The sequence below is a fragment of the Acinonyx jubatus genome, chromosome D4, assembly GCF_027475565.1.
Source record: "Acinonyx jubatus isolate Ajub_Pintada_27869175 chromosome D4, VMU_Ajub_asm_v1.0, whole genome shotgun sequence".
In the NCBI taxonomy this organism is placed as follows: domain Eukaryota; kingdom Metazoa; phylum Chordata; class Mammalia; order Carnivora; family Felidae; genus Acinonyx; species Acinonyx jubatus.
Window position 1 is genome coordinate 64,331,553 of NC_069391.1, and position 15,020 is coordinate 64,346,572.

General features: G+C 41.3%; 1 protein-coding gene across 5 annotated transcripts in view; it reads right to left on the bottom strand.

The window, feature by feature from the left end:
• AOPEP (aminopeptidase O (putative)) overlaps positions 1-15,020 on the bottom strand; it is a 341,245-nt gene that overhangs the window by 20,987 nt on the left and 305,238 nt on the right. For 4 of the 5 annotated variants that reach the window (XR_008291205.1, XR_008291206.1, XM_027048223.2 and 1 more), the window contains one exon: positions 2,587-2,703. The exons of the other annotated variant lie outside the window; for it this stretch is intronic. Coding sequence is in view for 2 of the 4 variants with exons in the window: in XM_027048223.2 (XP_026904024.1) it covers positions 2,587-2,703 (117 nt within the window). In the remaining 2 variants the exon portion in view is untranslated. The remainder of the gene's footprint in view (positions 1-2,586; positions 2,704-15,020) is intronic. 5 annotated transcript variants of the gene reach the window in all.

Genomic DNA, 15,020 nt, shown 5'->3' on the forward strand with positions numbered 1-15,020 from the left:
AGGCAGATGGTTATTCAACTAAATTCCTGCTAATCAATGTCACAAGAAATCACACTTAACTAATGAAGTTTCTAGAAAACACCCTGGTTGGCCAAAATCCTGTTGCTTTTCTGGTTCTGAGTGACATTTCAAGGAAACTTCACAGTGAGACAAGCTGTCAGCATAACCAACTACATGCCAGGACCTCAGAGAACCTGGGGAGGGGGCGAGGCGAGGGCACATTGTTAGAAAAAAATCCCAACCGTGCACCACGGCCCCAAGGCCCTCCTTGATCTGGCCCCTGCCCACCCCTGACCTCAGCCCTGCAGGCCTCAGCACAGGGGTCAACAAACCCCGGATAAGGCAGGCCAGATCAGCCTGCAGCTAGGAGCAGTGTGTATGCTTTTAAATAGTTTTTAAAAAGAACAACAACAAAAAGAGTATCTTGGGACATGTGATAATTATATGAAATTCAAGCTTCAGGGTCCACAAAAAGTTTTACCCGTGCACGGCACATGTTTGTTTACATGCCATCTACGGCAGCTTTTGGACTACAACAGCAAGTTGAACAGCTGCAAAAGAAAGCGTATGGCCTGAAATATTAAATATCTCCTTTACAGAAAAAGTTTGCTGACCCCTATCCTAGCACATGCCGAGTTCACACCTTTGTACTTGTGGTCACCCCTGAATGGAAATCACCCCTGGCCCTTGGGCTTGATATGGCCAGTTCCTTCTTGTCCTTAGGTCCTGGCTCAAATGTCACTTTCTCTGCGTGGCCTTTCTGGAGTAGTCTATCTAGAGACACCTAGCCCGGCTTCATCCTGTGTATCTCTTGCATAGTTCTTACCTGAAATGGTCTTATTCATTTACTTATGAGCTGTCTTTCCAGAAGACTATAAACTTCATAACGGTGACCCTCGCTGCTCATGACCACTGCTGTCACCCTAGTGCCTGGCAGAGCTAAGTATCTGCAAAGAGCAACAGGGACTGCACTAGTTATACAAACGGACTAAAGTAGGCCTCAGGCCCCAGGCTCTCGCCAACAGAGACCCAAGCTGGAAAGCCTGCCCTGGCTTCAGGTATCCTGGTTTATAAGTTTTGTGAGATATTGTAAGTAACCAAATTAAACCTGCCCTACTTCTCATAGGTTTAAGAGGTTACAGGTAACAACTTCGTTGAGCTGTAAGTGAAGAACACGATGTGTTTTATGCCAAAAGGAAGGGGGAAAACAGGGTCTCCCACCTCCTGGCTTCCGGGCAGAGAGTGACAGGTGCCCGGCGCCTGCTGTGATCCGCCTGCCCTTGCCTTGGCTGCTGCCGGTCACAGGGGCCTGGCATTTCAGCAGCATTCAGCTCTGATTAAAACATAACCTCATGCCTATAAATAAAAACGTCTTTTAAATACTAATTAAAAATAACACGCTGGCATTTGGAAACTCCCATAAACAAAAATATAAGAGTTGAAATAAACAGCAACCGTTGCACGTTTGATCTGTGCTCAGGTGGGTAAAAAGCTACATGGGTCTTCTCTGGAGTTTTCCATTAATTCCCGAATTTATGGGGCTTTAAAATGCATAACAATGTCCATCTTACCTTTTAATCTAATAATGAGGGGGCTTTTCTCAATTTACTCCAATTTAATGACTGTAATTAGTTTTAATAATATTTTATTTAACCCAACGTACCAAAATATCATTTTGACATTGTATAAAACAAGAAGAAATTATTAATGAGATAATTTGCTTTTTTACACACTACGTCTTCAATATCCAGGGTGCATCTCACGCTCTCAGCACGTCTCAGTTCACGACAGCCATGTATCCATTACTCAAGAGCCACACGTGCCTGAAGGCTGCCACGCTGGACTGGACGGTTTTTAAATGTTCAGTTATTTCAACCAGACACAAACCAGACTTACTTGCATTTTAAGGGTTTTACATAAAAGAGCTTTTCTCTTTTTGATTGGGTGCTTGTTTTTTTCTTCAGATGACTTACTACAATAACTATTTACTATTTTATATATAAAAACTCCTGGAATTCACCTTAGGATTCACACTGCATTGTTCACAATAAACTAGAAGATATTATGAACCACATCATATTGCTTTCCACAAGCATCCGATTTTGCTTTTCAAACCACGGCTGTTAGATTTAGTTTTCATTTCCTTCACACATGGCTCCTTTCCTGTCCTAACTGAACACGACCGAGAAGCTGTGGCACATCTGAGCCAAGTTTCCTTAAACGTGCTGCGGGATGGTGCACATCGTGCACAAAATGACCACCTGAGTTATAATTCAGAAACACCGCACCCTGTCTGCTCATTCCTTTAGGAGACTTATTCTATCCTCATGATTTGAGAAGTAAAAAGGGAAAACTTAGGACGGCAAGATACTCTGGTGAAATGAGGAGCAGAGGCCCCCTGCTGGAGCAAACACAACCGGGGGAACAGCTTACGCTCGGCTCCAAGTACCTGCTCTTCATCATAACCACACAGCAAGGATGTTGCTGATGGAAACAGAAGCTTTAGCAGCATGGGGGTGATGGGACCACCTCTCTTCCCCAACAGCGAGGGCCCAGCGTCTAAGCTCCAAGAGCGCTCCTGGTTACCTCTGCATCCTGCTGGGTAAGGCGATATGCCCTTTCAAGGCTTTGAAGAGTCCGGGGGTTCAAAGTCTTCTGCTCCAAGAGATGCTCCAGAAGTAAGACAAGCTGGTCTGGAAGGAGCTAAAGGCAAAACCAAAAAGCTTGTGAAAAGACTACAAACTTGACCTTGGTAAAACCTCAGGGCTTACACTGTGTTCCCAAAGACACTGCATTCCGGGGCCTGATTAAGCCCTATTCTCCATGGCTTTTCATGTCAGTTCTAAATTTAGAGCAGATCAAAAGATCTGGTGTTTATCTTTTTATTTTTAGGTTGTACAATGTGATTTTTTTAAAGGTGGGCAACATGACAATATACATATACACTCTGAAATGACAAAAACTGTACTTATCTTAATAAAACAATATCATGGTTTATTAAACCTCTTTCTTTTTGGCATATGCCAAAAAATGCCATTTAACCTAGGTAAAGATTCAAGAAGCCATCTGATATTAAAAAGCAGCTTTCAGATTTCCTTTGTTATCCCCTAAACATTGCAAATGTACACCAAGAAATAAAAAGCACATAATGGAGAACCATATCTCACAATCCTCCATTATAAAAGTTGTAAGTTTATTATTCCATCAAAATTTTAAAATGATTGTACACGTGATTTTACACATGGATGTACGTATGTATATATAATCACACACACATACACACACACAACACACACAAGGTCACCCTTATTCCTGAGTTTTTCATAAGGATGGGTCAAAAGAATGGTGTTTAATACTTAAAGGCAAGGAGAGAATGTTTTTATGCAACATAAAAGCAACAAAAACTAATTTGTGAGCAAACGATATTTGTGAAATCCAAGGAAAAATGTCTTTATTCAAAAGTGAACCGCACGCAATGCCTAGATCAGCCTCTATCAAAGAGCAGCACTCAAACAAAGGAGGAAAAAATTAATCTCAGATACGTCTTATAGGAACTGAAAAATATCCATTCTAAAGTCAAGGTTTTAAAACTATTATGAATTCCATTATTCTCCACATTAAGCTGCCCTCCCTCCTTGCTTGCACCCAGATAATCCCTGTCAGCAAACTCGATCTTGTCAGTGTGCAAGTCAATGCTAGATCAACAGCATGTTCATACCACCACCTGGATGTTAATCCCCACTTTCTGTTACTTTAGAAGAAAATTTAAAAATCATTGGCTTCTCTAGCTACCTTTCTGCCTTTCTGTCCCCAAGTGGCACTCCGCCCTACCCTCACTCCCAAACACCACATACAGTTGCCCAAAATGTACGTGGAGGAACATCAAGCAGCCTTGCAAGCATAACATTCACCAGGCAATTCCACAAGGGAAGCATTTCTTGTATTTTCTCACTATGCCCATCTAACTGATAATAAAACTCCCACTTTTCCTACAGATAGACACAGAAGCACATCACTTGATTCCTTGGCCTTTGTATTTTACAGCAGCACTTCATCTACCTTAGAGTCATGCTGTGGATCCCCTCTCAGGCTGACAGGATCAGAACAAGGTGCCTTCAGCAAGGATAGAGGGTTACAACCAGCACTGACCTGTGAGGTCCTGTAGGAAGACTCAAAGAATAGCTAACACTTCATTTTCTTTCATTATTAAGTCATGTGCCTTTAAGATGTTCCAAGGGATCAAATCACTACATAACAACAAGAAGTAAAAACGCCAGTTTTTCATTTTTTATAGTTTCAGACACGAGACTTTTATATTTTCAAAAAATTTGTTTCTAAAACAGCCCAAATCCAGGACCACCAGCCTCTAGGGAGCCTCCTCATCCACCAGTTCACACCATGAGCAATTTCCTTAGGCCCTGCATGTACCCAGGCTCTGTCAGCCCTCCTTCCCACCCACAGCATGCTGCAGCTCCCTCTCTGGATCCTTCCTTCTCCCATTCTAAGAAGGGCTCTTCTCTAGTGGAGGCTAATCCTTCAGCACTGGCCTTGAGTACAACCCCTCAAGTCGCCTTAGGTCAACTCCTCAATTGTCCTCCTGCATTTGAACCCTCTTCAGAGAGCTGGCCTTTCTGCCCCATCAGGGTTCCCACCCCCTCACTACTTTCCTTTACAAAGTGTGCCCCAGTGGCCCCCACCTGGCGGTGACCTAGCCTGGCATCTGACTCTGTGGGGGCTGTGGAGGGGAGAGCCCCAGACTGACTCAGGGGCCCATCCAGCCCTACACTCCCTCCCCCCAAAAGGCACTCTCAAAACTGGTCCACAGCACTTCCACAGCTAGCCAACACCAGGAGCAATGGCTTCATGTCGAGGCCACTCTGGATACAGGAAGAGGGCTGCTGGGGTGGGGCCCACCTGATACAGCATAGAACACTACTCATCAGCTGGGGGTGTGGGACTTGTTAGCTAACTAAATACAGCAGAAACTAGCCTGCCAATATGCAGAGTTACAGGGAAGGAAAGAGAAAGAAGGAAAGCATCTCCTTATTATGTGCACACACGTACAAAGAGGCCTATTGTTACAACTCAAGTCTGGGATTTGGTTTAAAGTACAGAGACCCACGGAGGAAAAAACCCTTGAGTAAGACGAGTCGCTTGGTCCTTAACTTACCCCCAACTGGGTTTAACCAACAAACACAACTCCAATTTACAAATGAAGAATTACTAACGTGAATCTATCAAGATACCTGGATTCACACTTTTATATCTCTCGCAGTTTTCTTCTGAGCAGAAAGGTCACACATCCACACAGAAACAAAACCACAAGGATCACTGAAAGCTTTTGTCCTCTCCAAATTTTCCTCAATGGAAAAATATTTAAAGCCAAGCCCCCTGCTTTAAGACAGACGGCGGAGATGGATTAGGGAGAGGTGTGTGTGTGAAACCTTCAGGGCTCTCTAACACGTTTCATTTCCTCTAACTGGGGAGAGGCACAGAGCAAGCTGCACACCCCGCCAGGGAGCACCCCCTGCCTCCGGCCCCTACTGATGAGAGAGCCGGCAACGAGGGCCCACACAGAGACTTGAGACCATTCCTAACACAGGGAGATCTGCGAGTCCTACGCTTCGGGATGGACTCTTCTAGATGACTCTCCCTTAGTAAACAACCTGTTTACTAAGCCAAGTCTGGCTTTCAGCTGCAGCTCTTCTAATTCACCAGGAAAACTGTAGTTTCTAAACAATGGGAAAACTAGAGAAAAATGAGTAATCAAATGCTACTTTAGTACACAGACAATAAAACTGATCAAAGGTCCTTCATTCACAAGTAAACGTGACATAATTTTTTTACATGACATTACAGACCCTGAAGCGACGATATTAAAGCAAAGATGTGGTAAGTTGTTCACTTTAATACAGTACATTTCCCATTGTAAAATCAACATTTACTCCCCGTAAAGCCACCCTACAATGAGAAAGAAGTACTACGTAATAAAGCGAAATGTTTTGCACAGCAGTTCAGAGCTCACACACCAGCCAGTGCAGTACTGGGCACCACCGGCCCGGCAACTGGCACGGGAGCACTGGGAAACGTGGCGTGGGTCACTCCACTTCCACCCACGTACAAATCAAATCAGATTTCACGTGATTTCTAGGCCAACTGTGCTTTAACGCAGCAGTGCTGAGAGCTTCCATTGCACTACGAAGTAATTAAGAAAAATAAAGTACGTGTTTCAGGGCGTTATCTCCTGAGGAAGCAGCTCCTTTAAACATTCTGAAAAGAACTTGCCTTTACTTCTGAGGGTCTAATGGTGCTTACACCCACAGTTCAACAGTGACAAGAATAGAAGGTCCTTTCCTTTTGCACAAACAAGGAATTCATGACGGGGTAATTATTTTTTCCATAGGGAGACTGGCTCGGTATTTTAAAAATTCATCTGCCACAGAAACTCCGACAAAATAAGACTATGGGGTGCCCGAGTCATGTGCGTACTTTGTATGCGAAAGAGAACTTCACAGCACTGTCAAACTTACTCAAATACAAAAAATAAAACGGTAAAGGGGGGTCAGTCAACACAAATGCTGTTTGTTAAGGATTTAAAAGTCTGTGTTCTTATTTTAAAGAGAAAGGATTCCATAGTTGCTAATTACCCAGAAACGTACAAAGAAAAAAGGAGTCTACCTGGTATTTTCCCAGTCAACTTAAGAACTGAGGCAAGCCACACAACTCGGAATGGTTTTAAAGAGTTTCCACACAGGCTCTTGGAAAGAAAATATGAATTTTCCTAACCCACCCTCCTAGTCTACAAGCAGCACAAAGCAAACAAACCCTGACTCTTCCAGAAGCCCCTTACTGCTGTCACAGGGACATCACTCACTCCTGGCTCCCAGAGGACCACCCACGCAACTGAGCCCCTCCACCATTTCTTCCATTAGCAGAATGCAGAAAAGGCCAGCTTGCCTCCTAGATCAGAAAATGTCACCAATGCATCTCACTACTGACCTTCCAGAGGCAGGAACCGACACAAGGAACCCAGTGCCACCAACGTCCAAGTCCCACCGCCTGCACCCCTTCAAAAGGAAGGGACCTCCCCTCCCGGCCCAGCTGGCCAGGCTGCAGCCGCACACGAAGGAAGTCTCTGAGAGGCTCCCAGGCAGGGAATGAGCCTGGGACTAAGGCAGCCACCGACTGACAGTGGCGTGAGTTCTATTATTACCCCATTATCACTCTGGATCTGTGCCTAAATGAAGCATGCTTCCTCCCTGCTGCCATTTCCTTTTATCCTGGCTGGAGACTAAAAGCGGATCAATGGGGGCAATACATATGATGTCACTTCAATTTACAGCAACAACCTCCCTCCTTCAGTGTGTCTGAAATACACAGAAAGATCAATTCTTCCCAAAAATGGTTAAAAAATGCTTAGGGAGCATTCTTCTTCCAGAAAAGCATTCTCTGCTATATTTGTCTATGTTACTACGGCAGGAACTGTTTACACTGAACAAAAACAGAAGAAATGGGGGAGGGAGAAAAATCTCAAATTCTCCTGTATGCTGGAGACTTGCTGGCTGAAATTCAACAGAAGCAGGGTCCAACCAGAATTGAAGCTGTTGACCTTTCAAAGTCACAGGCTCTGGGGTGTAGGGGCACAAAAGAGACAGCAGTTCTCTGGCCTTTGGATTAAAAAGGTAACTCATAGATATAAAAAGGCATTTTTGTAAGATTTCTCCACAAGTCCACCAAATTCCTTTCCATTCTTCCCAGAAAACTCACACCATACTACATAGCCTCAGGTGTCCTCACAGTCCAGAGCGAGAACAACAGCGCCCCTTCATGCACTTTTCTCACTAAGGGCAACAAGGGACTGACTACAGGACACAAAGATGGAGACTTAAGTCAGCTTTCAGACGGTGCTCTGACCCCAAATGAAACAAAATAAATAAAAATCTCTAAGTTGTATAAATTTTCGTAAGATGATTTTTAGAAATGGGTAAAATTAAGATATACTAAAAAAAAAAAAATCCTCAAACCATAAATGCTTCTTCTCTACAACCCCAAAAGACACACAAAATCGTACGAGTATCAGAACCTTGGTGAAGTTGACCTTATAGACTCCAGACACTGGGCAGGACTATGGTCTTCACATCATCAGTATATAATCTTCCTTCATCTGTCACCTTTTATTTTTTTTCCAGTTTATTTATTTGAGAGAGAGAAAGGGCACGCACGTGTGTGTGTGTGTGTGTGTGTGTGTGTGTGCGCGCGTGTGCGAGCAGGGGAGGGGCAGAGAGACAGAGAGAATTCCAAGTAAGTTCCATACTGTCAAGGCAGAGCCTGACACAGGTCTTGATCCCATGAACTGTAAGATCATAACCTGAGCCGAGATCAACAGCAGATACCCAAATGACTGAGCCACTCAGGCGCCCCTCTGTCACCTTCTTAATGATAAACGTTGTTAGCTGACAAAAATGAATTATGTAATAACATTTACACAGGAAAGTCTCTGCCTAAGAGCTTTTATCAACTAAAGTATCATGATAGAATTAAAATATTTCTAGTTTAAACTGGTAACTTCTGTAGAGGAAAAACAATTGGCTTGAATTTCTGCTGAAAAACTAAAAACAAAGCCTACAAAAGAAAAACCATCCCCTGCATGCTAAAGCAAAAACTGAATACATTTTAAAGAACTGCCAAATTTAAGAAAAGAAGTCATAGTTCATATAATATTGGGGACATGAACTTGATTTACCAACAAATGAAAATCACCAAATAATTAAAAGCAAAAATAATTTCCTTCAAAATAAGAAAGCAATCTATCTATAAATAAAAATTCATATAGCACAGTTTTGATTGTCAAACATCTTTAGGGAGTAGGTCTGTGGTCAAATTTTAATAAGAAAATTTAAGCAGAAGCAACTGTTCATATAATTCATTTCACACCAAAAAAAAAAGCGTATTTACTACAAAACAAAAATACAGTAACTCCCCTCATACACACTTCTTGCCATCTTACCACATTACGGGAACAGTTCCATCTTATTCTTTTTAACAGCTGCATAGTACTCCATTATGTGGTTATATACCATGGCCACAATCTGATGTACAAAACCAGCTGACAGTTCTCATGATAAAGGTACTTGCATGCTGGACTTTAGGGGGTCATAAAATCATATGCAACTAGAATTTTGAGTTAGAAGCTATTACTATGTACAAGTTAGGAACTCTAGCTCATAAAACACACGCACTTATTCAAGACAAAGACATCAGTTATTCAATACAATATTATTAATTTAAGTGAGACAATTAATTCCAAGGAAACAAAAAGATTTCTGTTAAAAAAAAAAACTGCAAATGCAAGAAAAGTTAGAAGTATTCTCTGATACTTTCAAGTGTTCCAAATTCTTTAGAAAGCTTTATGAAGCCCTATACTGAGCATGCCACTGTTGTCATGGCAGAGTGAATAGACTGCATCACTTAGGAATTTATAGTTTCTTCTTCACGAGTGAGGATTTTTTTGAGAAGCCTAAAATTCAGATCAGGAATGGTCACCCTGTGGCCCCTTTGGTTACTGATTTGGTAGGTTCCTGGGTAGGGGAAACAGACATAAAAATTCCTAAGCACTCTGGTAAAATTCTGGTAATTTTCAACACTGAGTGTTTACAAAGATTTCTTTTCCAAAATATATAATGCCATAAATGATTAACGTACATGTTTATAAAAGCTGTGAGAGGATTGCATTTTATGTAGTTTAAATAACAGGCTTTATGTCAGCATATAGCCTGGATAATACTTTGATAAAAGTTGGTGACATTAAGTTAGCACATGAAAATGTGACTCTTATATAATGTGTACACATGAGACTGACTTACGCCAGTAAATTATATCAGATACTATTTATTTGCTAATGATGGTGTCTGTTTTAGTCTCTGTGGGGTCACTTTTGGAGGTACTGACCCCACCCATGACTCAAAAGTACAGTACATGAACTGCCTGGTCTTGGTCTTTTCCCTTTTTTCTGCCTCCAGCTGAAGCGAACCATTTTTCTTAAGTCAAAAAACATTTCCCAATTTACTTAATAAAAAGAAGATCTACTTTATGAAGAAATTCAATACCACAATCTAAACTAAGCACTGAAATGCATAAACGATTGAAGCACGTGCTCTAACAAAGCCTGCACCTGGAAACTGGGGGCTTCTGTGAAGAGGTTCAGTCAGTACAGGCAGAATCTCTAGCACTAGTGTCACAAGAAACCTGTTGGCAACCCTCTACTCTTAGTCATAACAACAATATTTGAAAATAACCCAGATCTCAAAAGTTCTGATTTCAATGTTACTATATAAAGATGAATGCTAGCACCGTTAAATATAAGACGTTAGTTCTGTGCAAGCAAACGGCTAGAATTCTACAACCTTGAAATGCTTTCTGTATATAAGGCATTGCATCAAACAGCTGCACGCTCAGATTTTTATGTTGTCATTTACAACACAGATGAACTATCAAATACGTTCAGTTTTTTCCAAGAGAAAAAAGCAAACAGTAATTTCATTCAAACCGAGAATTTTCTTCCCATCTTTCTCTAACTTCCTGCATTACCCCTCAAATGTCAAAATCAGATAGTCTGTGGAACATTATTTATTACAAATTAAATACTTTAGTAAATAATAACTATCAACTTTAATGCCTCTTTGTAACATTTGGTTGAATATATTTCAGCCCTATGTTCCTGGTAAAGAGTGATCGATCTATGTAACATGCACAAAAGGTGTTCATAAGTACAAATATGTAACCCTTAGGAACATTCAGTCTAAAAACATACTCTTTTCTCTAAACAAGTAGTTAGCAAATGGGGGGGGGGGGAGAAACTTAAGTTACTGAAAATATTCTCTTCAGTATTTTATGGACAAAAATAAGATCCTTATAAGTTTAATCAAAGAATAGCCGAGTTCAAACAAAACTATATTTTAATTTCCGTAAAAAGTCTAATAAGGCAACTCCTTTCAGACTGGAACCGACAGTGCTCATTTATTGCGCCATCTACCCCAGGCCTGACATGCACATGTTTATCAAATTTAAACAAAGGACTTAATGTACAATGTAGTAGGTGGAGTAATACAGTAAAAATGATGGCAAGAATGGTTGTCAGTCAACGATTTGGTGATTTAAATCTATTACAAAAAAACTTACAGCTACAAATGAAAATTCTAGCCAGGAGTGATTCTCATGTCTAACCTAAAACAAATCCAAAAAATACAAACATTCAAATACATCAATTTAAAGAGTTTTTTTTTTAAGCATTCTGTATAATAATAGACGTGGTAGAGGATTCTTAAACGGTAGAAATGCCTCTTCAACTGTAATCGACTGTATTCAGTGAAATGATGGCTCTGTAATGTTCTTAAAGAGCTAAAAAGTAAGTTACGCTGTATGAGGAATTGCAATAACCCGTTCTGCTCTACGTGCAAAAACTTGATAGCATCTCTAAGAGAAACCTGCCTTTTGCTTTCCAGTCTCCTTGTTAAAACTTGCTATTCAAGATTTTTTTCAAATTAGAAAATTACCTGCCAAAAAGAAAGTAAGCCACAAAATCATTTTAGAGACAATGACACATATGAACAAGACTTTAAGGTGAGAAAGAAAACAAGAAACAGGAGGAGGGAGAAACCAAGTCAACCACTGGCCTCAGCTTACAAACCAACTCAGGCACAGAGGGACACACACATTGGTGTTTTTAAAGTGCAGAACGTAATTTATAAACCAATTTCATCTTTGGGTGTTTATTCTGGTCTAGAATGCTCACATTCCATTACTGCTAGTTCCTGCCCTTTCTTCTTCCCAGGCATGTAGTCAAAACAACAGAAATATCTTTTATTTTAAATAGACTTTATTTTCTAATAGTCTTTCTATATTTTCTACCAAATTCAAACTAAGCATGAGTTTAGCCACATGCCTACAATGTGTTGCGGTTTCTGTCATGAAGTTGACATGACACATATCCCTAAATATATGTATAGCCAACCACAAGTAAGGAGGCATTGTGGGAGTGGGAGGCAGACAAGGGTGGGGAGCCAGACTGCGTGAATGACTCTGGGGCAATAAAACAAAAAGTTATTTTTACCTAATAAAAATGCGTTGAGAGTACAGTTCAATGGACTGTCCAATGTCTCAGGGTTATTTCACAGAATGTATATAAAGCACACGAATCAGATTTCACTCAAATTCTGTATACTTCTGGATTCAAGTCCAGACATTTTATATCCACGACTAACTGAAAAGTTTTATGAAGAATAAAGGATGAACTGGTTAAGGGTCACTTGGACACTTAGAGCAATTCGTATTCTTGAAAAAGATGTGGACTTAAGAACTTCAAGAGAAAGAAAGGTAGAGAACAAGTTTCACATACTTTCAAGAAATGTTTACTTCATTTTTAACTTCTTTTCCCCCTCCTCCATATTAACACCTGAGGGAAGCGACACCCCTAGAGGTCAGAGCTCTGTATAAAGAGAAGGGGATGTCTTGTGGTTGCACATCATGTAAGAAGGTGAAACAGTGAATGGGAAACAACAATAAAACCACACGGACACCATCGATGCCAGATTTGTTCACACCAAGTTGCATGCTCTGTACAAATGGTCAAGTAATTCACAAATTAATGTACTTCTCATCACAGCAGAAACTATTCCCAACTGAACAAGTAGATTAAAATAGTAAGCTTAATAAAAATGTTCTTTTGGAGCAAAATATCCACTTTATCACTAGGAGAGTTCACACACTATAATCTTAAATCTACTGTGAGCTCCAGCTGGGACTTGAGGCTCGCCGCCCCCGGGGGGGGGGGGGGGACAGCCTGAAGCTGATATGGGAACAGGAAATCTGAAATGCGGCCCTGTTTCCTGCCATGGAAATATTTTCTCATCTGAATTCAAGTACTGGAAAGTCAATCCAACAGAAGTAAGTCTTCAAAGATGCAAACAGATACTAACCATGGATCTAAAATCCTGGTAGGTCAGAGACCTTTCTAATGCGTGTTGGCACGAACATGATTAAACCCCACAACATGCTTTCTAGTGGCAATCTAAAATCTCAAGGATGTGCGAGTTATCCCTAATAGATTCCTAAAGAAATTTCATAAAAATTGTTTTAGATTTTCCTTTATTTATGTATAATGTGCTCATGTAAAAAAAATCAGTATTATTTTACTGGAGTAATACATTTTAATAGCACAGAACAACTCTTGGAAGTTACAGAACATGTTAAGACATTTCTAAGTTTTCTGTTTATTTAATTTCAGTGGAAAATAGTCCATTGGAAAAGCAAACTTTCCCTTCCCCCTAGTATCCTAAATTATCTGTATAAGTTAACTTGGAATTTATCTTTACAAAAAAAAAAAAAAGATTTTCAAAAATTTTTTCTTACAGAATTAAAACTAAAAAGAACTTAAAAAAATATGTACTCTCAACATTTTAACACAATTTTTGCTGTCATTATATCAAAGTTACAACACACCAATCATAATCTACACGTTCTATATCAAAGTGAAGCTTGACTTATTTAAAATAAATTAATTTGAAAAAACAGTCCTCACAGATTCCCCCAAAAATGAAAAAGAAAAATGGATACACATACTTTTTTTTAATGACTAAATGCAACCTTACAGGTTGAGAACCATTTCTCCGCTGATTTCACAATGTAGGGTCTCATCTCAGAACTTTGTTAAGGAATAGTTGAGACACAAATAAAAAACAGGTTGCTCCTTCCTGGGCAACCCAAACAAACTTCTCTTTAGAGTCAATATTTAAAATGCAGGTTTTTAAAAATTGTTTGTGGTCAGCTGCCCAGCATTAAGTCTACATTTCCATCCAAGAATGCCTCCTAGGAATTCAAAGACCAGAACCCCTCTTGATCCGCACACACCCTTGACAGAAGAAGAAAAAGGAGAACAGTTCTCTAGAAACTAAAGTTACCCTATAGAACATTTCTAAAGAAGGCTCCCGCCAGAAGCAGTAATTTTTGTTACTCCTTTCCTGATGGATTTGTCCTTTAAATGAGTTTTCTTGTGTGCATCCGAACACACTTGTTTACCTGGTCTTTTTTCCTTGAAGGCTTGGTGAATATAACACACCAAAAATTACAACACCGACGCAGAGGCCATGGAACACACTCTGAAAGTTAAAATGTTTACAGCGACTACAAAGGCAGGATAACAAAGGCAACAAACAGCCCGTCAGAAGCCCCCTACAGCATTTCTGAAGGCAAAGGAGAGCTCCCATTCACACGGAACGCTATCACCATGGTGGTGGGAATGCAAACTCCACAGAATGGGCTGCTAGCTGTCAGCAAATAAGGGCACGATTATGAAGCAGAACCAGTATCAGTAAAGAAAACTTGGCTTCCTTTCCCGCTAAAGCTCATCTGGTGGAAAGACTGAGGTTAAAAAGAGGCAAGCAAGAAAGGATTTGGTAGAAGGAGAAGAAACCACTCTAATTCTCCTAACGAATACCACTTGACGGCCCGGGCCCCCGCAGCTGTCAGACGGGCCGGGCTGCGGCGGGCGGGGCCGCCGACCTGCCGGGGGGAAAACGTCTTACTTACTGAGGCTCCTGTCGGGACGTGGGCCGGAGCCTGGAGTCCGCTCAGACGGGTCCCGGCGCCGGCTGATATCTCCCGCGGCCTCCCCGCGCGCCGCCTCCGCCTCTGCGGCCAATCCCCGGAGAGGCCGGCCGCCGCGCCCCGCCCCGCCCCGCCTCGCGCCGCCAGTCCGGGCCCGGCTCCCAGCGCGCAGCGCCCCGGCCCGGCCACACCCCTGGCCCCCGCCCCGCCCCGCCAGTCCGCTCCCGCCCGGTAATTACTCTAATTAGAAGTCTTAGTCTCAGCAGTTAAACAATGTACGAACCAGTCCCAACACAGCCTGCAATTCAAGTGGCTTTGAGAACAAAGACAATCATAGCTGTAGCAATTTTTCCCCTAATTTATAGAATGTGAAGACTTTCTCTCTCTGAACGTTGTACTTAAAAAAAAAAAAAAAAAGT